This window comes from Struthio camelus, chromosome 6 (genome assembly GCF_040807025.1).
Source record: "Struthio camelus isolate bStrCam1 chromosome 6, bStrCam1.hap1, whole genome shotgun sequence".
NCBI classification, from domain to species: Eukaryota; Metazoa; Chordata; class Aves; order Struthioniformes; family Struthionidae; genus Struthio; species Struthio camelus.
The window spans coordinates 24,259,702-24,287,497 of record NC_090947.1 but is presented as its reverse complement, the minus strand read 5'-3'; the positions used below and the strand labels follow the sequence as shown (position 1 = coordinate 24,287,497).

General features: G+C 40.6%; 1 protein-coding gene across 4 annotated transcripts in view; it reads right to left on the bottom strand.

Annotated features, from left to right (window-relative positions):
- The window catches only part of STK39 (serine/threonine kinase 39), a 148,136-nt gene that overhangs the window by 94,297 nt on the left and 26,043 nt on the right, over positions 1-27,796 (bottom strand). The window contains exons 3-5 of one of the 4 annotated variants that reach the window (XM_009666075.2): positions 24,918-25,000; positions 12,959-13,046; positions 12,238-12,377 (exon numbers count right to left, since the gene is read on the bottom strand). In XM_009666075.2, the coding sequence (XP_009664370.1) occupies positions 12,238-12,271 (34 nt within the window). In that variant the 5' untranslated portion in view covers positions 12,272-12,377; positions 12,959-13,046; positions 24,918-25,000. Of the gene's footprint in view, positions 1-11,754; positions 12,018-12,237; positions 13,047-24,917; positions 25,001-27,796 lie in introns of those variants that run through there. The other 3 variants (XM_009666060.2, XM_068948690.1, XM_068948692.1) reach the window with 3 other exon arrangements.

Here is a 27,796-nt window from a genome sequence, read left to right as displayed (position 1 = left end):
TTTGATCGTTCAACAATTACTCTAATTAATTCTTCACTGAGCTAAACAAAAATTTGTTCTGCAGTTGGACATTTTAAAATGTCACCATTATGGCTATAGAGTCAGTGGATAGTTCAATTTTTGTTTACCTTTTTGTGGGAGAGCAGTTTACACACAAGGTCTCTGAGGTCTAGCAATCTTACCCCATACTACTTTTTGAAAGCTCATTTTGCATAAGGAATCTGGGGGAGGGATCCTCTCCGAGGAAGATAGAGGTCTACAAATACTTACGTGATCCCACTGCACTACAATCTTAGATACGTAACCCAAATGTCTGTCTCAAATTACTACGCATTAAATAAAAATTCTCTTGTAGCTTTTCTTTCAGTGTTCAACCAATCTGTACCAAGGCTTAGAGAAAGTAAGCCTGAGCATTAACCAAACATCTTACCCTTCAAGTAGAGACAAAAATAGGGGGATTCATTATCAGCGATAAAGTCCCACATAAAAGAAAATACGGCACGTGAGGGAGTGACTAGGCTTTTTGAACTCTTGATTCTTTATTTCCCTCCCATCCTCAAATATTTTAACTAGATAAATTACAGGAAATATTTTCAGGTTTGCTATGCAACACTCTCACAACTCCCTCCCTGTCAAATCTGAAAAACAGAATAAGGAAATTCTTTTGCCAAAAGCACATGAGAACAGGAATTTGCCTTCCTGAACATGGAGGTTTCTAGCATCTGAGTAAAGCAAATAACTATCAATGGCAAGTTGATTGCTTATATAGTAAGACAAACCAATACTGTACACAGACAGTGGAGAACCTATGACTACTATCTGTAATGGTAAAAGTCCTCCTTCCCTCTACCTCTGAGCCCCAAATATACTATATCACAGGAAACGGCTGTCTCGTCTGAAGAATAATCAGGTATCACCAGTCATTTAAAGAGCTCTATTCTGATTGACATAGGCATAAAAAGAACTCGTGGCTAGAAAGTGAAACCAGACACATTTAAATTAGATACAAGGTTTATTTAACAGCAACTGTGTTAGCTATTGAAATAAAACGCCAGCTAAGTGATGGCTTTTCCCCTTCAGACATTTTCTCGGTAAGGAGACTTCAGTCTAGGACCCTACAGAGCTCAGCACTTGTCAGCTTGGTAAAATGCCATCACCACGCTAAGAGGACGACCAGACTGGAAGATCCAGGGACCAGGAAGGACCATTCACTACACTTAGGGAAAGAGCCATTTACCTGAAACACAGTCACATTCCAGTAAACCCGGCAATAAGCACACAGTTTGGAAAGGGCGCTAGGAGAACAGAGACTATGCCCACTACCTCCTGCCACCTCACACACTACCCCTTCCTGCTGTTCTCCATCCCGACTCTCCCAACGGAGAATGACAAGAAAAGCTGATGGCATATGTTCCGCTAGAATTTTAAATACTCCATTACATGTCACGAGCAGATATACTCCCCCCTGTCCCCCAACATAAATTGCAAGATCTAGTCTTTAATTAAATTGTACATTCAGAAAAGAAATAAGGATTGTGATCATTTAGTTCTCCCTGTTCTTTCATCAACACAGAAGCCATCATTCTGCCATAAAAATCCTGCCATCTAGAAGGCATAACTCACACTTGAAGTGGCTCCGTGCAAGTACACCAGAACTCGACAGCTGGTATTTGTTGTGGAACCACAGCTCTCCTTACCAGGTTATCAACTGAACCCCACAGAACTCTGTTTAACTCCATTTCACTTTACAAGACAGCTAAAATCGAAGATTTGCTATGCTGAGTCGGATTTCCTGCCTAGAAAACATTTGTTAACAGAAAATTACTGTTCATTTTGGAAAGCAGCACCACAAAAACAAGTGCCGGAGGTGATTTAGTTACCAGGCATGTTTTACTGTTTCTTATTTAGTTTGAAAGTAAACGCTTGGAACAATTCTAACAGAACAAGGACAGGAATGCGATATTTTCCAAGTCTTCTGGATGTCACCACATCATGCATCATTCTCTTCAGAGAACAGGGAAGATGAACAGCAATCTACCAAAACACAAAGGCAGTATCGCTACCGCCTTGCCATGGAGATCTCCAACTAATACTGAAATACAAAACATCTTCAACTAGTTCACACAACCGGCTGTGCTTTGCAAGTCTATTACGGTCGTGTATTAAAAGTAAAAAATTTACCTTCCTCCCTGACCCTACTTTTCATGAAACAATTGAAAATTTAGTAATATGATAGCATCTATAGTGCTCCAAGTTTTCATCAGGTGGTTTTAATACTTTGAGGTTCTTATTATAAGTTTAAGGTGGCTCAAAGAGTGGAAACACCAGATACTAACAGCAATAAATTATAAGCTTAAAATCTGCCCATGTGATAAAGTGTCTTCATGGCAAAGACATGAGAAGGGAAAAGTGACTTTGTAACTGAACTGAGTTCCATCTGAATATCTTCTTTCTCAGAACTCTAAAGTTGCGGCTCAAGTTTATTATCTAGCCCAGATTTCTTCTGCAGGACAGAAACCATGATCAACAAGTAAACATACAATGTGTTTCTGGCTTGCTAAGTTAACTATTTTTATGCCACTACCTTGAAGCAGGTAAACCAGTTTGTTTACAACTATACTAATAATTACTTGTTCCTGTTTAAACACAAAAAATAAACACAAAAAATAAACACAAAAAATAAACACAAAAAATAAACAGGCTCACACATTCAACATGGATCTTTATCTTCGAGATCATATGTCTTAAGTTCACACAGCATCTGAAAGCATGAATAGGGACATGGAAAACCTTTCAGTCTGTTTCTAGTCCTCATTTCTCTAAGTGCATGAGCATAGTTCATACAATCTATATAATACAATCTTTACACCCAACTTAGGTAAAACCTGATGTTATCATGTAAGTTTTACTTCTGATCAGAACGCCTCAGACGCTGCAGGAATAATAAGAGTAATAATAAAACAATTCAGAATTTGATAATCATAAAGACAAAAGATTAACAGAGACAGCTAATTTATCATACTGGGCTTTAACCCAACTGTTGAATGAAGTCAGATTCCTAGTCAAATACCTAGGGACATGAGACCAGAAACATTAACTCCACTGATGCCGCTAATTTAACGCTAGAGCTAACTAACGAACAATGCTGATGGTTCAAGCTTTTCACTGAGGTACATTTGGGAGCGAGCTGCAGGACTATGCCATAGCCAGCACCTTGGGAAACGTCACCTGGGAATTTTTCAGAGACTCTTAAAACCTCACTACCTTTATAGGCATTGCCAGCCTCTCAACACTGTCACGTAAACGTCCTCCAAAGAAAACACCAGTGGATCAGAAGCCTAACTAAATGCCAAGAGACATGCACACTTCTCCATGAAGATTAAGTTTCTCCCCTTCTACTTCCATCCTTCACTTACTCTCCTCCAAAAGGCAACCAATTCTCATAAAATAATTTCTCTGACTTGATAGCAGCTTCAGGAACACTTACGTTCCTCCTGCACTATCAGGTAGCCTCATTATTACCTCTCCTTCCCTGTTACTCTCCCTAGCTTTTCTCATTACTACCTTTCCTATCTCAAGGCAGGGCTGGTTTTTTTTTTTCCTTCCTCTCTCAACACCTCCTTCAGGATGTTAACCTTCTCACTTTTCAGTCTGGTGCGCCTAGCCCCGCCAGGCACCCTTTAAATACCCCAAGCTTTCCGTAGGAAATAGCAGGTGCCAGGGAGAAGGACAAGCATCACTGCCACACAATCGTAGGATAGGCAAAAGAACAGAAGATAGCAGCCAAGCCCCACACAAGAAAGTAAGAAAAAAGGCAAGCATTCAACATGTACTGCTTGCTTCAATTATGGAGTTGTTAGCACAACCGCAAAACATTATACCATGCACACAAACTGATGCAAGGAAGAAAAAGAAAAGGTTTAAATAAAATTCTCCTTTCAAGGATCTCACACCACCGTTGCTTCATTCGGCCACTACAGAATGGGTCCTCACACTCAGAAGCTTCAACCGTGCATACCCAAAGACCTTCAAAACTTACCAAAAAACCCAAAACAGTGAAATCTATCAGAACAGTCAGGATTTTGCCTCACCAGTGAGGCTGTGCTGCAAAAGCCAGAATGAAGTAAAAATCTGTTCATTTAAGAAAGCTAATAATTTATTTACACAAGGTAAGCAGCAATTTCTGACAAGCGTGATTTCATTTATGAAAAAAATACCTTGCTTTTAATTTTGGGCACCAGTGAACTTCCTAACGTCATATTTATCTTCTCAGTTCTGCAAGCAGATAGCTCCTCTGCTTCTGCTCAACAGTATCCCAGTGATTTTAGCAAATCCTAGAAGTTAAGAGTAACCAACCTAACTTGATTTTTAAGCTCCATTCTGTAGAAGTCAAGAATTAACAGAAAAAACAGTTTTCACCCACCAAAACTGCTGTCTTATAGTTCAGAAATATTTTGGATCAACAAAAACAAAGTGAAAACTATTGGTTCAACAGGGTTAAAGACAAATGAAATACGACCTACAAACGTAGCCACTGCACAAGCCACCCACTTCTCTCTCACGTGGAGAGCTCATTGTTTAATCCCTCAAGCCAGTCAGAACAGATGTGGTTTTGTTTCCATTTAGTGAAGAGAGGTTCCATTTGACAAGCAGCTTCTAGGGAAAAAAACAACTGGTCCCTGACCTAACGGTAAGCAATTCTTTACCCTCCCCCACCCCCCCCAAAAAAAACCCACCCTACAGTAAAACAATTTTAATGTTGTTTCAAAGCAACACGTGGTCCAACCTAGAATTGTTCTCCCAGGTTTGAACTTGGCCCCTGCTATGAAAGCATCCTTACAGTGGTAGTCAAAAGGAGTGGTTCCACTTAGAAGATACAAAGCCTTGCTGTTCAAAGACTTAGCAAGAATCAAAACCTTGCAATCCCTTCAAATTTCTACACGCTTACCATCAGAACTGTTTCTCTTACAACACTTAAGTAACTCCTGTGGAGACAGGACCTTTCAGGGCTCAGAGGTTTTAGACTTGAGTTGTAGGAAATCCTTGGAGGAGGATAGAGAAAGCATGGGGACAAGAGTCCAAATATGAAGGAGGTTACCGTAACAGATTCCAAGAGCAGGAAACCAAACCATATGTTTTCCTAAATTATGATTACAGAGAATCAGCCAATTGTCTGATGTGTTTAGTATGTATGGATTACACGCATCTTTCTTTAACCTTCAGTTTAACAAATAACTTTAAAACAAGCTTCATTTGTGTTTACTTACAATAGTAACAAAACCAAAGCAAATTATACATCATTGTCATTATTTTTGCCTATTTTCATACCACTCAGGTTCTTGTAAAGTATAATTAATCTTCACAGAACCACAGACCAGCTGAATTTTCAAGGAATCTCTGGAGATCATCTAGCCAAGCTCAAGCAGGGTCACCCAGAGCACATTGCCCAGGATTGTGTCCAGACGGCTTCTGAATATCTCCGAGAATGGAGACTCCACAACCTCTCTGGGCAACCTGTTCCAGCGCTCAGTCACCCTCACAGTAAAGAAGGTTTTTCCTCATGTTCAGACAGAGCTGCCTGAGCCTCAACTTGGGCCTGTTGCCTCTTGTCCTGTCACTGGGCACCACGGAGAAGAGTCTGGCCCTATCTTCTTTACAACCCCCTTCAGATATTTAATATGCATCGATAAGATCCCCCTGAGCCTTCTCTTCCCCAAGCTAAACAGTTCCAGCCCTCTCAGCCTTTTCTCATATGAGAGATGCTCCAGTCCCTTGATCATCTTAGTGGCCTTTCACTGGGCTTGCTCCATGTCTGTCTTGTACGGGGAAGCCCAGCACTGGACACAGCACTCCAGGTGTGGCCTCACCAGGGCTGAGCAGAGGGGAAGAATCACCTCCCGTGACCTGCTGGCAACGCTCTTTCTGTGGCAGCCCAGGATGCTTGCCACGAGGGCACATGGTTGGCTCACAATCTTCCTCTTGTCCAGTTTGAATTCCAATTGCTTGAGTTAAAATTAAAAAACAAAGTTACTAAGTTATAACAGAGTTTGATCATTAGATCATTCACAAAGCCTATCCTCTTAAAAGCAACGTAAACTAAAATCTGGTCTCTTGTCATGTGGTATTCCTAATGCAGAAAATTCATTCTGGTTCAAAAAGGTCAGGACAAAGCTCCCCTCCCCAACGCTAACACTATAATGCATAGACAAGTCTAGTAACTAAAAAATAAAAGCTCAGCCCAGCCTCGTTTACAGCACAGCACTGTGAACATTCTAAAAGATATTTCTAAATTGCACCACGACCATCTTAACTATGACAGCTGAATTAAAAGCTACCCTTCAATAAACTACGAAATGAGCATTTCACATTTCTATAATTTCTTCAAATGGTTATTAACCAACAGAAAATCTTGACCATTTCCCAAAATATAAGATGTTAATTAACAAAATAAACTTTTCCTGTCAAGATACTGATATATTAAGTTGTGTTGGTTTCAACTCACTTGATTAATGTTATGAACGCTATATTTTATGTGTACAATACAATATGCTTCGGCTGATGAAATTACTTTTACGATTCATTGGTATGGAACAGAATTTGTTTTGGATCAGAAATACATTTTTATACCAGAACTTTGTGGGAAAAAATAAAAGATCTTTGATAATATTAAGTATTACTTACCCAACACTGCAGTTTCTAATATAAGAAAAAGGGTTTTTTCAGGAAAAAGTTTCTGCAGGAGCAAATATTGAAGTTTACCACAGCTTTAGTTGCTGCTGTATAATATTTCACTGAGTGCAAGTGAATTTACTGTGTAAAACCTATACAAACTGCTTCAAAGGAAAGCCCCTTCAAATGTTTTTTCTTCAAAATTTTTGATTAAACATGTGAATAAGAAATTTTGGAAAGTGCAAAAGTGCATCTGATTAACAGAACATAGAACTGTAATTTTACCTCCCTAACTCACACTATAATTAAAACTTGAACCCCAGGTCCTAAGCATCATAATTAGAGACCTCTTTACAGAGCCAAAGAAAGATCTCTGATAACAACAAATATAGGAGAGTCCATTTTCTGTCAGACAAAGAGCCTTTAGCAATACAAATGCAGCTAGGAAAAATAAATAAATAGCATTCCATAGAAACACATTAATAGCTCTAGGGTCTTTGTTGGTGACAGCGTCTCATGGGCTGTTTACAATAAGAACTATAAAATCAGCAGAACGGTCCTGAATCATAACCTGTCTCAGTCACAAATCCCAATACATTTGACTTAGCAACACCGAATGTTCCGAGGTAACAAATCACAAGATATTTTTGAGCTCAAAGTTAGAAAGGCAGTACTAGAATAGAGCCAGAATTCAAGCAAGGGAACACTTTTAATTAGCTGCAGCCCATGTAAAGATAATCCATCATGTAGAGCAACCCCTTATTTTCAAATTAATTCTGGTTGTTTTCTAGCTAAACTAATTTTCCAGGCCAGAGGTGAAAATACAGCTTTATAATAGAAGCTAGCTTCCAGCTTAACCGTGGGATAATTCTGCTTCTCTATTATAGACTCTTCCTTCTATGATCACACTAGAGCAGTCGTATAAATATTAAGATATAATCAGTGGGAGAGCATCACCTCCAATGCAGTTTCACAAAACCAAGGTAAACTCACTTAGTCACATCAATTTAATAAACCTTCTAAAAACAACAAAAAAGTGGAAAAAAAACCCCAAAACAACAAAGTAAAAAAAAAAACAAACAAAAAACCATTGTTTCATCTCATCCATGTGACATAGGACTCATTACAGTCCTATGTATGTGAGGGATATATATAAAATTTTAAGACTATGCTATGCAGTCTTCAGGTTTTTATGTTGAATGCTGTTTAAATGTCACTGCAGATTTCTATTTCTTCTGAGGAGAAAAAATAGCCTCACACGTAAGTTAACTGAAACAGATTTATCTGAATTAATGTATCTTATTCAGAATACTCAATAATAAACCCAAACTGAAAAAAACATCCTCTTACAGTATTGCTTTTATTATAGCATTGCTTTTATTTCATATCCAGCTGGAAAAAATAATCAATAAAGATATTAAAATCCCCTGCACAATTTAACTTAATGCACCAAAATCATATGAACAGATATCCCAGTCTTCACAGAATTAGATCTCATTCTCTCTTAACAGCAATTACATTTCTTATTACAACTCGTACTGTAAGTGGCTTTGGATCTCACTGTTCTAATAGGAATGCCTTTTTAACTTCCCAACGTGCAGGTTTATGGACAGCCTATATCAATCTGAACTAATGCAAGAATCTCCTCCTCTAACTCTCTACCCTACACATTTGCAGGCAGGGAGCAGAACGGTGTCTTCCTACTCCAAGAAAGATTCTTATGGAGGCATTAATAGGAACAGCCTCTCCCTTGCATCAGATGTTATCAATCATGCAGCCATGCAGCCAGTCAGACAGGGAACCCGATCTGACAGAAAACTAACCCAGTGGAAGAACAACTAGTTTTCTGTCAGATCAATGAGACCCTTTCAATTGCTGCCTGTTGGAGCAGATTAAACGTACTGTGAAACTGCACACCAAGAGTTTACAAGGAACAGGCTAACCACCTTAAAAACAAAACAAATATGAAACAATTATCTCATAAGAAACACTATTTAAAGCCAGCATTTTCTCTTTAATAGACACTTGAATCTCTCAACAACATAAGAAGGCAATGGCCAGAGGAGAGAAGGAAAAGAGCTGTATGAGTTGACATCCTTATCATGTGACCTCAGTTTTCAAAATACCTTTCAACTAGGCACATATAAACATGAACTTTTCATGTTTCTAATACAGAGAAAAAGAGCAGAACTTCTCCAACACACAAAATCCAGAGGACGGAGACAGCTAACTAAACATATAATCCTCCATCGCTAATAATGATTTTCATTTTCTATCATATGATCACCAATGAAATTTTTAAAAGCCCCTAAAACACTCCATCAGTCGTTTAATCTGTGTATTAGTTACTGCACAATACAGAGCCTATTCTGTTGACATATGAGATGTTGTGGTGAATCACTCTGGTGTATCTTTCCTTTTAAAAATCCCAGAAAGATGCTTCAATATGTTGTTAGTTCTCCCTTCTCTGGAAAAGGGCTGTTGTAACAGAACCTATCCTTAAGATGCTGTGCAGTTCTTCAGGGACAGTATGCAGTACTTCTCAGAGGTGAAGAGCTCTATTTCACTGAGCAGTAACTACTCATGTTCATAATGTGATTAACACTGGCATGGCTGATGCAAAGGAATATAAATTGCTCAGACTCTACCATTCCCCCCTTCCCTGAGATATATTAAAAAAAGATAATGCTTTAGAGTCCTTCAACGAATTAAAAGTAACAACATTCATCCATGGTCTCCAAGTTACATTCACATTTTGTCAGCTGCATGGAATTTATATGCAATAATAGGTGTTTTTCACTATTTTTAATAGGATAGAGAATAAATTTAATCTCTTTGTGGTTTCCCATCACCAAAAACAATAAATACAAGGTATTACATTAAAAAAAGATGTATTTTACAAAGCACAAGATTTTTAAGCTGTGATACAATCTCAATGTGTTTTAGAAAGGCACATAAGCAACCTAAACTTAGCGAAAGTTCAGCTGAAGTCAAAGACGCTCAGTGTGTCCAAGAATGATTCAGAATAATCTGACTAATTTCTTTCATTAAAAAAAATCATTTAAGGTAAGAAATAAATATTGACGTTGAATAGCACTAGTAGGTAACTAGCAATAAAGCTTCTCTTTGGAGAGGTATTTGCTACCCTGATTAGCATCTACACTTTACAATATATATCTACTTAAACATGCTTACATATAAACATTTAGAAATATGTTTTACATATCAAAAGAAAAACTTTTAAGCGGAAAGGAAAAAGACATTTAAAATCTCCCACCTAGCAATTCTGCGGGTACCTCTACAGCAAATAACCACTACCTAAGTAACTCATGTCACAGCCTAGACAAGGTTTAATCCAAGGACCTTCTGAGGCCTTTTCTACCCTAGGAAAGGGATTTGCTTGTTTAGTTATAAAGAGCAAATCCTTAGCGAAAACGCGGCTTACGCTAACAGAATCACTTCTGCTTGGCTAACTTAGATGCCTTCCCCAAACTGAGTTAAGTCCTCTCACCAATAAAGCCGCGTCTCTGCTGGGGCCTCTGCCGACAGTACTCTCCTGTTGTGGGGCAACAGCCTACTCCAGGCAATGTTTCCCATCAGCACAGTGGCACCAACCATCAGGACCCAAACACCTGAGCAAGGCCTGAGGCCTCCTGAGGCCCTTTTCTGCAGCTCAGAAGGTGCAAACAGGAACAAGGAGGAACCACCTGGGTCCACAGAAAGTCATCCCATTCTAAGGAAGAAATACTTTTCAACTCTACTGAAGTTTCTGGCTCTAGAAAATAAACAGCTTAATGACAAAATTAAGCATTGCAATTTACAACTCAGATCAATAACTTGTAGTTCTGGTTGTCATGAGACTGGCAGCAATTAGCAATCGGTGTGCAATATCAAAGATAACCAACAGCATCAGCAGGCAAGACTCTAGGATTTTTTCCACATAAGTGGCCTCATTCCTAAGGAGTAGCTATCACAGTCATAGATCTGGCCTTTACCTTCTGCAGCGTTTGTTGGGGATTCAAAACGTTATACACAAATAACTTTTCCCCAAAGTAGTTCATTAGCCACAAGCAATACTGAAGTCAGGAGATGAAAAGCTTTCTGTTATGCATATTGTTAATAACGCTCACCTTTTCACACAGTAAAATGCAAAATAATCTAATACAAACATATAGGATGAAGATTAAACACATCTGATCCAAATTATCTGGACACATGAACAAAGCGATGAAATGCACTATGAGAAAGACCACTAGGTACAAGGATGCAGAGGTGGAGGGCAGAGGGTTTGAACCTCACATTGCAAACTGAGACAAAAGCAGGTTTATCGGAGTGAAATTAAACTATAATATCCCAGCACTGGCATTATGAGCAACAGATACACACTGACTAGAGGAGGACAAGAAGATGAGAGATAAGATTAAAAGATGGGGAGGAGAGAGCAGGGTTTAAGGGGGGAAAAAAAAGAAAGAAAGAAAAGGAAGTCACCACGATAACAGCAGATCTGTGGGTGAGATTTACCTCCCCCATTAAGCCACCGGAAAAAACGCAGACTAATCTAAACGGATGCACTTACACGTATATGCATACACACACACGCCTATATGTGTGTATATATACAAGTACGTAAGAACACATATATATGTGCATAAAACCAGGAAGGACGCGTTTGCAGAGTTGTCTGGTGCCACGGTTAACGGCGAAGTCAGGGCACAGGGAGGCCGGGAGCGGATTGCCGGTGCCGCCCGGGGCTGACAACGCACCGCGGGCAGCGGACCCCGCGGAGGCAGCGCCCGCCGGGCCCGGCGGGTTCTAGAAGGAGCCGCCGCCCCCCGGGGCCGCCCGCTGCCGCCGGGCGAATAAAGTTTGCAGCAGGCGGCGGCGGCGCCACTGCAGTGCCGGGCGCATCCGCCGCAGTGAGCGAGCCCCGGGCTGCCGGGAGCAAAACGCCGGTAGGCCCCGGAGCCGGCCGCGGCATCCCCCCGCCTCCGCCCCGCCGCACCCCGCGCCGCTGCCCTGCCCTGCCCTCCGCGGCGGCGGGGCCGAGCCTCCCCCCCTCCCTCCCTCATCTCCCGCTCCACTGACCGATAACCTCCTGCAGCTCGTAGGCGTCCCGGCAGATGGGCCAGCCGACGGCCGGGGCGGCGGGCGCCGGAGCAGCCGCCGGCTGGGGCTGCTGGACGTGAACCGGCGACTCGCCCTGCTCCGCCATGATGCTGCCGAGCGCACAGGCACCCGGCGACCTTCTTCAAACTTCCCTTCCAGCAACACCTTTCGGCCGCGCTCTCTCCCTCCCCCGCCCGCGCAGCCAGCCGCCCGGCGGAGGGAGGAGGCAGGGCACCGAGGGGGAGGAGGCAGAGGCGGGCGCCGCCGGCCGCGCCGCGCCGCGCCGCGCCGCTGAGGGGAGCGGCGGAGCGACGGCGGGGGGCTGGCGGGCGGCGGCGGCCGCCGTCAGGCGCCTCGGCTGCGGGCGGAGGGGCTCGTAGGGCTGCGAGAGCCCCCGCGGCGCAGAGGGGTCCCCCCGGCGGGGGGCTCCCGGCCGCCGGCATCGCCCCAGCGCTTTGTCACCTGCACGCTCGGTCGCGCTTGCGGCTCCGGCCATTTTCCTCCTCCTCCTCTCATCCTGCGGTTTCTTGTGATGCTCTTGAGGCAGAAGGATGATGAGGTCCTTTACGGCAAGCTCGGCTGAACGCGTCTAGGCTACGGTCCTGCAAGCAGATCCGGAGAGAGACGCGTCGGCGGCTGTAGGGGACCCCACGGGGGCCGAGCACAGGGCCCAAAGGAGGGTTTGAAGGAACTGAATCGCATGGCTGCCGTGCTAGAAAGCACCTGCTATGCCATTAACATAAGCACACGTGCACTTCCAAGCACGTAAGCACTACTGCCAAGAGCACTACCGCTGCCAGATTACTTGTATTTAAGTTGCAGGACGCAACATTTGTTTCCCTCAGCTGTGGAAGCTCCAGTCCCGCAAAGCAGCTGGGTCGCGCCACGCAGCGCAGTGTCAGCACCGACACGGCCTCCCTTCGCAGCCGCCCGCACGGACTGGGCGCAGCTGGGCCCCCTTCCCTGCGGGAACGGGAACCGAGTGCTTTGAACAAAGGAAAGTATTCAAGACAGTAATTATAATCAAACTTTTCCACTGCTTTCTGCTGTATAACATGAGATCAGAAAAACAATCCCAGTTTAAATGAAACTCTGCTGTTAATGTTACCACTGTAGATGTTTATCTTTCCATCCTCTTCACAGTAGTGTTAGTGTTGCATAGCGCGAGCAGGGTTTTACTTACTTTGACGTTATTCAGAAAATAGCAATTTTTGCAGTCCACAGTCTCACTCCTACCCTTGAATGCTTTGTAATTTAAGATTTATGGAGCGCTGAAAGAATGATAAGAAAAAAAGATTATTTTAAAATTTCACTTCCAACTACAGCAGAGAATGAAAGATTTAAGGTAATTGGAAATAATAATGAAAATATGTGAGTAGGAAAGCTTTCAGGCAATGAAAATCAAAACTGAAACTCAAAAAATTGTTAGGAAAGTATGAAGCAGCGTGGGTTAATACCATTAAAATATAAAACCACTTGTTACATACTTTTTTTTAGTGCTGATTCAGTTCAGGATAACCCTCTTTTACTAACAAAACTTATGTAGCTTATTCAATGAAGACTTAGTTAATAGAAGAGCATTATTCCAAAAAGAATAGCAAATTAGTTGTGTGTTGATGTGCTGCTGAGAAAGTTCAATGAAGAATAGGCTTCAAAATAAAACAGCACTTCGAAATTGCAACGGAAGGTTTATCAGCAACTTGCAAATATGTCATTTCTGTGCTGAATTTTCTTAGTCTCTCCATAGTAGAAAAATATTATTGCATATTTGTGTTGAATTAATAATTCCCCTCAATCTAAGTTTTTAAAGCTAGACGATTAAAATATTTTAACATACACACATTAGAAATGATCTGCCACAAAACTAAAGGTCCGCAAAAGTTGGAAGTATTAAACTGTCATTCAATATTAAGCTTAAATGCCAAGATTAGGCAAACGTGTTGTTAGTAGTGAAGACCTTTCTGCCAGCAATAGCCTGAAAAAAGAGTAAGACAACAGCAGCACAGGGCAATCAATCAGCACAGAAAAATGGGTTACTCACTATTGGTGGAAAACAGCCAACTTCTCCATCTGTACTCAGTTGTTGTGGGTGTTAGTGGGGGAGGGATTGTTGTTAGTTCCTGTGCCACAAATTCCTGCGGTGCTCCTACCATACCACTATCTAAACTGCTCTGTTTTACATCCAGGAACAGTATTTTTTGTCCCAAGACCAATAATATAGCTTTGGGAATTTCTAGAGTTCCCCTGGACTTTGCAAATTGTTGAAATAAGCAGCTTTTATAGGAAGAATTTTTGAGGATAGCAATTTTGTAAACGGTGGGACTTGTGGAAAATACTCCATGCATTCAGGGTACAAATCAAGAGGAATATCAAAGTTTCAGAGTAGGGTAAGATAATACAAAAGAAAGCAACAGCAAGCCCTTGAAGCAGTTGGTCTGTGGGCCAGCAGGATCAGAAAGACCTATCCTTTCTGTTACTACCTCCACCTAAGGCAAATGAAGATGGAACCACTCCCTCTTCCACAAAGGGCCTAAAAAATTGCAGTTATGACCACCACACAGTGCAGTAAAGCTCTCTGCAATTTGGTACTTTAAATTTGAAAGCCTCTAATTTGATAGTGGTGAGGAGTGGTTGCAGTTTAAATGACATCATGACATCATTGAGATAAGACAGCTGACAAAAGCAGCTTGTGTTAATAGGAGTGGACTAAATGCTTTCAACCTCCCTTTTTATTCTAGTGAACATGTATAGTTAAATAGATAACATTCCCATTATTTTCACTAGGATATATGCTTCTATAACTGCTTGCAGGGTTTTTGGTCATATAGTTTAGGTTAGTTTCTACTAGCACAGAAGATGTTAGAATCTTCTTGGCAATAATGTTACATTAGTTTAATACAGTGGAGAATCCTTGATACTACAGAAGTCATTGTGTCAGCTGTGCTCTCACTAAGTCCAACTGAAGTTAATATCGGTGCCTTTGGTGGGGGGGGGGGAGAGATTAAGGCCTTGGTGTCTATGTCTCTTTCTCTACCACCTCCCTTTCTTTGTAAACCCCTGTGAGCTGTTCTGCTCAGCAAGTTTACTCCTTAAACTCAGGCTTAAGATTTTCTGTTCTGGATATTGATGCCTGCTGAACCCAGTAACCATTAAGCAGCTTATTGTTATGTAGTCAAGTTGATCTTGCTGATTCATGCAATAGAAACTTCCATTGCATTTCTGATAGCACAGTCAGTGCTGCAATACATGTCATTAGTGGCAGTGACTCTATTGGAAACAGAATGAAGAACTGTTTCTTTTCATGCAAACACCAAATATTTTTAAGTAGTTTCTTATTTTGACCATCCTATTTTTGGCCCACAGATATAGGAAACACTCACATCTTTGTCTCAACCACTCTGAGCGTGAGGGGTCATAAAAGGCATGTAGACAAAGTCACTTAAAAGAATAATGAAGTCTGTGTGAGCTTCTCTTACAGAACTTGAGAGCAGACAGCGTCAGGCTCAGAAGAGCTCATTCTTCAATGTCACTGCTAGCACTGCATGGTAGAAAAATTTAGCTACCTTAAGGGTGGTTCCTGTCATCCCCATCCAATTTTTCAGATGAGACCACGAGGAAGCATAGTGCAGTTAACTTGCTGTTGCTACCAACTGGCCAAGATTTGAATTACCAGGTTAAAAATGACTCATTACAGCACATACGCACTAGCAGCTCATTACCTAAATTATGATGCCACACCAATCATTATACATTTCAAACATTCAAAAATCATAATTATGTGCACATTTAGAATATATACACAATAGTCATGCATTTATTGGCAACAGTAGCAATACAATGCCTTTTGGAACCTGCAGGAATCATGATCTCTGCTACGGTAATTTGAATGAATTTAGAATACAGTCACTGTGAAGCTGACAATGGACTAAAGATTAGCATTGCTTTTGGACTGCAGTTTAATATAATTAAAGTGTTGTGAGGGTGTCAACTTACTAAACATTTTAACAGAAATGAACTTTCTGTGGCTGTGAATTGATGGAACTCAAACAAACGAAGAGTTGATCTAGGAACTTCCATGGCTTTCAATGTAGAATATGAACATCTCATGCATATTAATAAATTAATCTTCACATACTGAAAGGCTGGGGAACATAATTATCTCAGTTTTACAACAGGAAATAGAGACAGCTTATGGGATTTGCTAGAAGTCATACAAGACATCTGTAGCAAAACTGGAAATATAGCTCACATTTTCTAGAGATGAGATTTCATGCAGCCTCACAGCAAGATCAGGGACCTAATCTGGTTGATAGCTGAACCAGTTCAGGAATTAGCTGAAATTATTAGCTAGCTCATCAGGCAGCCAAACAAGCAATAGAGGATGAAACAGGAGAGGTATAAGAAAAATGCATCCAGAAGCAGGAAATGGGGCAGGCCACTTTTTTTTTTTTGGCAAGAGCACACTTTTAGATTTGTTAGATGGTCATGAAACAATATTAAATCCCAAACACCTTAATTATGAAAGGCCATTCATCATTTGGGTAAATGACCCTAGCCTTTCCTCATTCAAGAGGGAACATTTCCTACTGTACTAGAAACCTCTGAACTTCAATTCATCAATGTTTGTAAAATGGTTGAGGTCTTAGCATTGAAACACTTTAGAAATAGAGTATTTTTTGCCTTTGGGGACGTAAGCTGAAATCATTTTGTATGGTGTGCATTTGGCATTTAGATTAAATACAGCTACATAGAAAACCCAAACATTAAGCAGAATCTGCCCTCCCCCCCCATGGAAAACCCAGGGATGGATACTGATGGATGGCTCAGTGCTTTCAGGGAAATCAAAATGGCAGCTAAAAACAAAGTAAACTCATTCATCTTTTATACTTTCTTTCCAGCATAATGATTTACAAGTGAGAATAGAACTGTCCAGAGCTGCTGGCTAAATTTCCCCTCAACTAATTCAACAAAATTCAGTCTCACTCAGGCATTAGAGAAACCTGACTCCTATCTCTCAGGGCAGCTTGCTCAGCTTTGAAAGGACTAATAGAGCTTCTTAGCCCAGGTCATTCTTGAGAAAGAATCATTTATTGAGAGCTCATGCTCAGGCAAGCCATGTCAAGGAGCAGCCAGGGTTGGGCTGCTCTGCCAGGGCAGGCAAGCCAGGAGCCAAAGGTGCCAGCCAGGCAGGTGGGGCAGTGGCTGCACCAGCCAGGGTGCACTGCACAGCACCCGAGCATGGTGAGCAGGGCAGGCCTGGGCATGGCAAGCAGAGTCAGCCAAGAGTTTGGTGACTGTCAGGCAAGTCTGTAGTAACAAGGCAGGTCCAACATGAAACCAGGATGGTCAGTCAGCAAGGCAAGGTCAGGATCAGCAGGGTACAAGACTGGCCACAGGCAGACTTGCTACAGGGTAACTCAGGCAAGGACCAGGGGCCTGAGGTTAAGTGCAGCAGAGGACCCAGGTGAGGCTGTTCACAGCTCTTTCCCACAATTTAACTGTTTTCACACAGATGTGATCCAAGGTCACAGAGCTGCACAGTGTCTGAACTGGCCTTGAGCACAGGCAGCTAAACCCCTGGGGCTGGGGGAAGGAGGTTGCTGAGCCTGTTTGTGTACTCGGAAGCCTGACAACAAGGGCTTGGCACAAAAAAATTTGCATTTCATTTGTTGAGAGTATTTGCTATATGCACCATCAATTTCCAGAGTAGGAAAGCAGAGTCTCCACTCAAACTTTCTCCTGGTTTTCACCAGTAGCATCCCATAACATTTAGAGAGATTTGGAGGAGAACTGAGAGTTCATACAAATACCTTCAGCATAAAATCCAGCTATCTTAATCTGTGGCATCCTGTAACTGTCACTGCATTACATGAATAGGTAATTTAGGTAGAAGGAGGTGATGATCCAGCAGATGAAAAAAGCATCTGCTATAGCTGGGAGTGATTCCTACTTTGTCACAGCATCCACAGTACAGCCTTTGCAAATCAGTCCTCCTCCTTTTTAATGCAGAAGTACAGCAGTAGGTAATGTTATGAGAAAAGATTAAAGATTACATGACTTTCAGATACTATAGCAAAGGGAACAGAAAACTTGAACATGAAATGAATGGATATCTCATTATGTTCAGAAAGACTTGTTACTTTTTAATGTACTTAAAACAAAAGACTGGTATACAGTGTTACTTGAACTAAGAGGAAAAGTATGATTTTCCCTGTATGTTAGTGAGAATATAGCAGCATAACCACTAAAGGAAAATCCAAAATTGTATTATGACATGCATATATGCATAATTAATAACATGCTACACAAGGCTGAATGTTGTATTGGCCAACTCCAAGCAGTAAAACATTGACTTTCAAGTTCATCCATTTCAGATGGTAAAGGAATTGGCAATGTTTGCTAGCATTGTTTCATGTATGTTACACTTTGTATTTCCTAGAATTTTCTTTTACCTCATCACTCCCAATAACTAGGAACAGAAGTCTTTCTTTCAAATAGAATCAAACATAGGTACCTGAAAGCACTTACAGAAAATAAAGCTAACAAACTTTGTATCTGCATAACTTGATTTGTTTCTGCTTAAATCATAGCTTGATAAATACTATTAAATAGCTTTACCATACTTTTTCTTACTTGTATACTGCAGTCTTTAAGAAAAGAAAAAAGCAAGTCTCCCATTAGTATTTCCTGCAAAATTACCATCAGCTTAGCTTCAGATTCAAAAGGATGGCTAGTACTCTAATCTCTTCTAGTCTAATAAAGTGCTGAAACATGGCAATCTACCCAAAGGGGAAAAGGTCGGAAATTGCTATCCTTTCCTATTTATCAAAGGTAAGGAAACTTCCTGATACCAAGACAAGCTGTGAGATAATGTCCAAAACTAAAAGCCTATAGAAAGTGAGTGGTCTCCACTCTAGGAGGATTAAAATGCTATTTAAGGCATTAAAACATAGGACTCCAAGAAAAATATCTCTTCCTCAGAACAAGAATACTCAGGAATTCCTTTCTCTCCTACCTGTAAGAAAAGCTAAGATGTACAGTAGTAATTTTCTCAAGCATTCACAGTATTAAAGTCCTTCTAATGTTGACTCAACTACTTAGATCTTGTTCTTCATTGAAAGACATTAACAATTGTTTCAGGCTTTGCAACATTTTTGTAGTTGAAGAAAATTTTGTTTACATTGTTACATTTAAAATCACTATTTTCTAAAGTATTTTTAAATGATTTCTTTAAAAATCTAATTTGAGTGACTGAAACCTAAACTGAATACTGTGCTTTTAATGCTCAATAAGTTAACGTAGTTTAGGCAAAGCCTATTCTAAATTTAATGGTAGATCATTAAAACAAATGAAACTCCCTCAGACATCATTTTTCACACGTTGTGCCCATAAAACCCCTATATTTTGAATGTATACTAGGCATAACATGCCAAGAAAGTAGTCCTAATATAATGGAATCAGCCACACCAAATCAGATACCCTGCTATCATAGCCTGTTATGTGTCTTGTGCAAATAGAGCTATGAAAGTCAGAACTCTGACTTTATTCTGACCAACATGATTGCACCTACAAAACTACAGCAGCAAAATCCACACATGCATTAGAATGGTTTATTTTGCTTATGTAATGGTGATTATTGTACTAACATAAGAGCATAGTTTTCACAGAACAGTTGAGGTTGGAAGGGACCTCTGGAGATCATCTAGTCCAACTCCCCTGCTCAAGCAGGGTCCTCTAGAGCAGATCGCACAGGATCACATCCAGGCAGGTTCTGAATATCTCCAGCAAAGGAGACTCCACAACCTCTCTGGGAAACCTGTTCCAGTGCTCAGTCATCCTCACAGGAAAGAGGTTTTTCCCCATGTTCAGATGGAACTTTGTGTTTCAGTTTGTGCCCGTTGCCTCTTGTCCTGTCACTGGGCACCACAGAGAAGAGTCTGGCCCCCCTGTATGTTTTACCAACGTACAGGAAAACACATCAGGAAATGGTGCCAGTAAAATGCATTTTTCCCCTCCATTACTAAGGAAGTTGTAGCATAGACACAGCTTTGTCTTACTAGTGATCATACCAGTATTGCAGTATAGTAATAGTATGAAATCACTCAGATACTGGTCATGCCAGTTACACAAAGCATCAGCTGGAATGGTGTAGTTCTGGGATTTGATCTTTAAGTGGCACCAGAGGGAGCTGTATGGGAGAGGGATGTGCTCCTTCTACACATCCAGCAACTGGAAATAGTCACAGCTCACTGATGTGTAGGGGCAGAGTGAATATTGCTGTGTAACAAAAAGAATAGAATTTGATGTAAAGAATGGGGCTGTTGGAAGCTCTGGGACAGCAGAAAATCTGGCAGTATAAGAGACAAGAGGAAGATATTTAAACATCATAATCTGATCTGCACTGTCATTAAAAAACCCTCTGAGTATAACTTCATTTCTTACAGTAACTAAAAAACTGCTAAACATATCATGTGCATTAGAAACAGTTCACTTCGAGTAAGTTTACTACAAAGCTGTATTACAAAGACTTGAGCAAAGCACTCCATATATTTGAAATGTGAGCGCAAAGTCTTTTAACCTTACAGAACAGAAGGAAAGGAGAACTGTAAGAGAACATGTAACCTACTTTAACTACACAATTTGGGGAAGTTAGTCTGGTTTCCTACAGTGGATTAGCTTATGACTGGAAGCATAAACAAAAGCTTATATTTTAAGTCTTTGAATAATCCAAAGTCTTGGCCAGCCTGTGGCATTGTTCAAAGAAACCTTAGTTACCCAGTCCCAGAAGTAAGCTGTAGAGGTGGACAACACCCTGATTTTCCACACGCAACTGAGAACCAACACAGCCCTGACGTGAGAAAAGTGGCAGATCTCAAAATCTAAGATTTGCATGTAGTTCTAACAATATTAGCACAAATGACAGCAGTAGCTAACATAGAAAATATTAAATGTTATGAAAGCCTTTGCTTCCAAGAGTGAGCAAAAGTGAGAGGCAGACACCTAAATAATGATTAGATCAAAAATCAGATGAATGACATGAACAATATGCACTGACTGTTATAACATTTCTTAAGATCAGAGCCTACAAGGTTAAGGCCATTAGCACAGCGTGGGACAAGGAGCACCTGGTTCTGCTCATCAATTCTAGAACAAGACCCCAGCCCTATGTCTTTTAAGACAGCAGAGTGCCAATCTTTAAGATGTCAGAAAAAAATGTATTAGAAGTTATAGGCTATGTGAGGATTTAAAAAGTAAACAAAAAGGTTAATAAAATTTTATATTGGCCTCATTGGGGCTTCCATGATGTCAAATTAACTTCACAGGCTTCTGAAATACCACAGACAAGCTCAGTAAGAACAGGTAGGTGTATGTCCTGGTGACCAAAAAAGACAAAAATCTCAGACTTGTTTATATTTAAAGAATGTTAAATGATTTTTAACAATCAATTTCCTGGAACAGATATGCTAGAGAAATAGCTAAGTATTTGAATGACAAAGTCAAATTTGTTTAGCTAGATAAATATTCTAGGCTGCAATTTATTTGGCATAAGTTTAAGCAGGCCACAATAAAGTTGGTCTTCATTTTCCGTAATTCAATGGGAGAGCTGAAAGTCATTTTAAAATGTTACTGTCCATACTGAAAGGGACTGTTCGAGTGTCAGTTTCCATTTCATTGGTCGTATATCCTGTTATTTAATAGTGCAAAAAATAATCTAACAGTTCTAATAGTGACATTGGTAACCTACTGGTGTTTATGATAGAAAACTTGAAGCTGGAATACTGATAATGAAAGAAGCTGAAGGAAGAAACAGAAGGAAGATGGGATGTGCAAAACTAAAGGAAAAAACAACTTTAAAACACAGAGGTAGTGAGTACCTAGGAATTCATGCCTCTCTGAAAAAGAGGCAAGTGGAAATGAGTCACCACAGATATCAGAGATGACAGATGAGTTTACCGCTCCAGCCAGAGACAGTGAACAGAACACATGGCACCTTACCCAGCTCCCAGAAAGGAGGGAGCCCAGAAGCCTACAGAACAAGATGCAAGAGAGGTTGGTTGTTGCAAAACTGAGGCAAGATCACCAAGTCCCATGATATAAAACAGACAGAACAAATAGATTTTCCTGATCTGCAGTGGCACTGACATTTCACCTTGGAATCACCAAATGTCATTTGGAAGTTTAGTATCTGTGTCGGCCCCAGGTATTACCTGAAAATTTTAAAAATACCTATAAAATATTTAAGTGCTGCCCAGAAAGGAAGTGAAAGTACATTACGGAAGCCTATTTTACACACTAAAAGAGGCTAAGGACTTCCACATGGTCACTTATTCCACCTCAGCTGAAGGGCAGAAGCTCCTTTATCTGCTACAAGCTTTTTAGCAAGATATCTGACTGTATTCCGAAAGTCTACTAATAATGTAGTTAAGAAAGACCAAACAGGTTCTGTACTTGCTTTTACACCTGATATTTTTTCTTCTATTAGACAGAAGAATCTTTAATATCATGAAAGGAAAGGAATTATTCCTTCTCTGACAAAGCAGAGTAGGAAATAAGTACCTTTTTTCATCATTAATTCTATTAATCGTCCCAACAAGTGACAACACATAATGTAGTGAACCCATAAATGTAATTCTGAAGTTATGTAAGAGTATCTTCTGCTGCTTGAAACACAATAATATGTAAACTCAAATATATAGGAGTTACAAGATTTACAAAACACTTCTGCTGCAATAAAATGCTACTATTTAAAATGAACCATGCAATAGGAAAGGTTTCTTTTCACACCAGTTGTGTGCATATTTATTGGTATTCTCTGACAGAGTTCAGCATGAAGGCTGTATTGAGCATATATAGTTATTAGAAAAAAACCTTTCTTAGATTCAGATTTTTTCCAAGTATTTTAAATCAAGTAGTAAAGACTTGCTACAGAAAGAGCTGACTTTTCATTAGACTTTCACTTTATATGAATAAAATAATTTTGCTTTTGCTTGTTTAACTTCACATTTGCACTGCAGATAGTACTAGTCCTCTTCAAAGCAGCTTAGAAATCCTGGCAAATTATTTGTCCAACTGTGCAACTTGAACTACTAGTACATAAACTAGTAAAAAAGCAGAGGTAAGAATTTAAATCAGATTAAGCTTTTTTTAACCTCAACCAACCAATGTGTTCATAAGAAAAAAAGAAAGAATATGCCAACTATATTCATACATAACATAAAGCTAACTCACAAGAGGCCCAGGATTCAGCCATAGCGTTCCAGGGCTCATTGGCATCACTACAATAAATGAAGCATCAGCTATGAATGATGAGATGCCTTCAAGAAACTGACCCTGCTGACTGTAATGCGACCCTGAGCTGGAAATAGTACTGCTCACTCACCATCACTTCTATTTCCTTAGGGCGTCTACTCAGTCCTGTTTAAACATGCACCACAATGACAAGTGGAGATCTCTAAGTGATTCTCAGGGTTCACTCGCACAATTGTGTTAATGCAGTCTAATTTAATGCTGCTGTTGAAAAGCATAGTCCCAGCCAAATTCCTTTCCCCTTCCTTACCCTAGCATATAGCACTCATTTGGCTGAGCAGCAAGTCAGATAATGAACTTAATCCATCAAAAGTTAACTCTCCCTCCTCCCCCAAGCAAACCTTAAATCAACAGAAAAAAAAAGGGGTCCAAAACCCACAGCTGGGGATAGATGGGACTTCCCTATGTGCTGCAATGGTGGTTTCGGTAAGACTTAATCATTTGTGATGTTACACCACCATGCACTCAGACTGTGGGCTGACTTTTTGGTAGATAAATGTGCCTTCTGTTTAAGATAAAGAAGTACAATTCTTGGCCCAGAAATAAAATAACTTAAGAAAAAACACATGTACATGGGCTCCTTTAGTAAGGCCAACATATATGACTTCCAACGAGTTATAAGAAGACAAGTTCGCAGGACTGGGTTTTAATGAAAAGAGTATGAGAAGTGGGCACAACACAGAAGCACAGCTATCAACATAGCAGTAAGCCTGCACATCCCCCTGTCCTCCCAAGGGCCAAGAGAAGTTCTGTATAAAGAGCAAGGAGATGAAGAAATTCAAAATGTATACATGTTTAGTTTATCATTTACTGTATCTCTAGGTGCACTCTATTTTTATTACAATGAAGGATTAGAAATATCTTTACTTTTAAATGGAAATGTCTTATTCTGAGCTGAGAACCAATTGGGGTACTAGAACACATCAGGCAGGCTGTCTTCAGCCAGGGGAATTGCAACCTGACACATTATGAATCAGGAAAGTAACCAATATTGATTTGAATTAGTGCTGATCTCCTATTCCTTAGGAAGGTCCAGGTGACACTTCCAGTCTTGATGCATTTTAAGTTTACATGTCTTGTAGAGGCAAACCAGACAAAGCCAGAGACTTATTTTCAAATGAGAGATTTCATAACAGAAACAGCCTATGTTTTTCTGAAGATTTGAAGTATTTTTAACCTTGTGTTCCTGAAAGTTGCCAAACTAGCTAGCCTGGATGCTAGAACCATTTGGTTAATGGAACAAAAGAATACCACAGGCAGACAGGCTTCCTCAGGCTGCAGAGTAAACGTGATTTCAGACTCTACCACCCCAGTCTTTAGTGTCTCTCTGCAGAGAATACCACAAAGCATCATTTAACAGCAGCCTCAAACTACAAGGAGACAATGAGCCCATTTCAAAGCAGCTGTCAGTCATTCAGCCAGCTGACAAGACTAGATTAAAATCTATAAGCAGAGGCAAATGGTCCTATCTCATTTGCAGATTGCTGGTTTCTAGATTTGTAGGTTAATTTAATTCCTGCTCTCTAAGCTCTGCTTATAAGTTAAGCATCTTGCAAAAGCTTAAATTATTTGCAGGTGTATGTCTATATCTTTATGCTACTTACAGTCTATTCAGAGTCAGTGAAGTTTTGTTAGAATACAGTTTTACATATTTCTTTATACTTTCAGAAGCAAGGAAGAGGGAATGCTATCTTTTATCATTCTAACATTGTTAGATAAAGAGAAAAGGTAAGTTTTTAGGTCACAACTTCAACTCTGAAACAGAATCAGCAAACTTGGAAATAAATACAGATCAGAACCTGAGACAAACAGCAAGGACAGAAAAACCCTCTTACCTATGAGAAGGTATTTCTCATGGAACTACCACTCCAGCTCCAATATCTCAGCTCTGATCCTGGGCTGCTTTCCAAAGATGAGTCTAGGAAGAACAATACACAGTTTCATTACACTACATAGTGAAACTCAAATTCAGTGCAGAGCATTTTTGTCATACCTTGCCTGCTGTTCCACAAGTGCCGACTCTGTACCCTACAGCTCTAACAGCTTCACTGCTTCTCTCCTTGCCATCAGGCTGCTCTGCTTCACAGGTGCTAATTATCCTCCTCCCAACTTGTTTAAGGGGCTTAATCTCAAAATAGTCGCTCTTTACCTGTATTTTGCTTGAGGTTTAACAATTCTGCTCCAGAAAATTTCATTCTTTCCACAGCTTCTCTGTACTTTCCAGCATATCAGTGCTCTATAAGAGAAAATCTCTCATCCTTATACCACTGTAGCTTCACAACAATACTACTACTTACTCTTCAGTATACCTTGATTACCTTTTTTCCATGAACTATTTATGGAATTTATCACAGATTAGGGAAATGGGACACACGTGCACACACAAACACAGAGCTGGGTGTATGCAAGGGAGAATACATCTTGTAATCAGTTTTAGTGTTGGATGTATTCCCAGACTTAAAGCTTTCTGGAAGGCTAGTGTGTATAAGCTATCCTGATCAGGGAGCAGCCAGGGTTGGGCTGCTCTGCCAAGGCAGGTGAGCCAGGAGCCAAGGGCACCAGGCAGGCAGGGGCAATAGCCACCCCGGCCAGGGGGCAGCCCTGCAGCACCTCACACCAGCCAGCAGGGTAGGCCCAAGGACAGCAACCAGGGTCAGCCAGGAGTTGGGTAACTGCCAGGCAAGTCTGCAGTAATGAGGCAGGTCCAAGATGAAATCAGAAAGTACAGTCAGCAAGGTAAGGTCAGCACAGCAAAGGAAGGAGGCCTGGCACAGGCAAATCTACAATATGGCTTAGGTAATGGCCTGACATTAGACACAGTTTCTAAGCCAGGGGCCAGAGGCTTCTAACAGCTCTCACCACAGCAGAGCTAGTCAAGGATACAGAACTGCACTGCATCAGAGCTGGCCTTGAGCACAGGCAACTACACACCTGCAAGGGGGCAGAGGCTGTTGGTGCATTCAGGCCTCTGACAATCCTATCTTGCCCATTGGGAGTACAGCTTTGTAAAGAATATGGGCTTTCAGTGGGACCTGTAGTCAAAGGAGAAGCAGGGTCCTTGATATGGGTCCATCACATCTAAGACTAAAAAATGAGGGCTAGAACTTTTCAGGTACTGTAATATTTGAAGAGAAATTGATGCATGTTAACTTTTTGTACTTATCTTTTAGTTCTTCACAGTAGTGAAATTGCATGTTTCTCCCAATGTGCTATTTCATTTATTTATGCTCTTTATCCTATTCTTACCCTGTTACCTGTATTTTAATCCATCTTTTCTTTTCTCTTACAGGCATTTATCATCAAAATAAAGAGATTAGAGATTAACAGCAGAACCTGAATGCTAAGAACAATCATTTAAAACATTTTCCTTTAACCAGGAAGGATATCTAAGTTATGTCTTTCAAACAAGTCTTATAAAAGTCTCTGTTCAAATAGAAAGAGAGAGAATGGAGGATGAGAAAAATCACTGCAGACTTGATCAAGAAAGTTTTCATTGTATTCATTCACACCAGTTCAATTCCTTTGTGTAAATGTGTAGGCATAACAAATCAGCAACATAATTTGGTTGATAAACAATGCAGTAGAAGTTATTTAAAAGAAAACTGCAAAACCAAATTGATTGCTAATATGAAGGCACTCAGGGAAGTTACAAGTTACTGAAGTTACCATATCACCTTCTGATCCTTGCTTTCACTTTTGACAATTAAATGGCTGTTTTGCACAGCTCTTATGTCTTTGGGGAAGGGAGAAGCCACCCCACTATCATGCTGCCATACCAAAAAGATGAATAAAGACAGATTGTGGAAGGTTTTAAGTACAATATTTGGCATGAAGAGCAATTTGTTCAAACTATTTCTAGTGCTTTAATTTTCCCTTCAAAGAGATACTGCAGTCTAGAACCTACCTTCAGACATGAAAGGCTGCCCAGAGCTGGGGAACAGACCCAGCTCTTCCCAGAAGAGCCTGTTCCCACTGCCTTGGTGAGGAGGGGGCAAGCTAGGGCACAGATAAGTGACCTGTGAATCTGGGAAGCAGATGTGCCCTTTCCTTACCACTGTCCTATGATACACTGTGCTGAGATAAGCCAACAGTCACAGGAGCTACAGCTCAGGCCGGGGGACTAGGTTCTGCCTTCCACTGAATTCCCTTGCCTAGATGCCATTTACTGAGTCTTTTTGAGATAGAGGTGTCAGCACTGTACCAGGCATTCCCAGGAACAGAAGTCTTCCGGCCTGCTGCTACTGAACAGCACGTGGCTGTGATTTTTTCAGATTGTACCAATAATACCTTGGTAAAGCAACTAATTAAATTAGGATGGAGCTGAAATTTATACCCATTTTCATTACTAAGTGACTTAAAATCCCCTATCAGAAAGTAGAAGTTATGGGCCACATAATATCAAAGCGCTAAGCTATTGAAACAGGAGCTGAGAAGAGACTATCACCATTTAATGAGTTATCAGCTCTGAAAATTGTGTCTTCAGTTTGTGTTGCATATTTTAACTCTTTATGGCTTTTACTGTCAGAAATGCCTTGACGTACTTAATATGTCACAAGTCTTAGCATTGTCCAGGTAACCTCTGTTTTGTCATTATGGCAGCTTAAATGACTCCCATAAAAATAAAACAAGAAATACTTTCCTGCTCTAATCATCAGTATAAAAATTCAGGACAGAGAGAAGAGTGGAAATCACTATTTTCCAATGCCATAGTTGG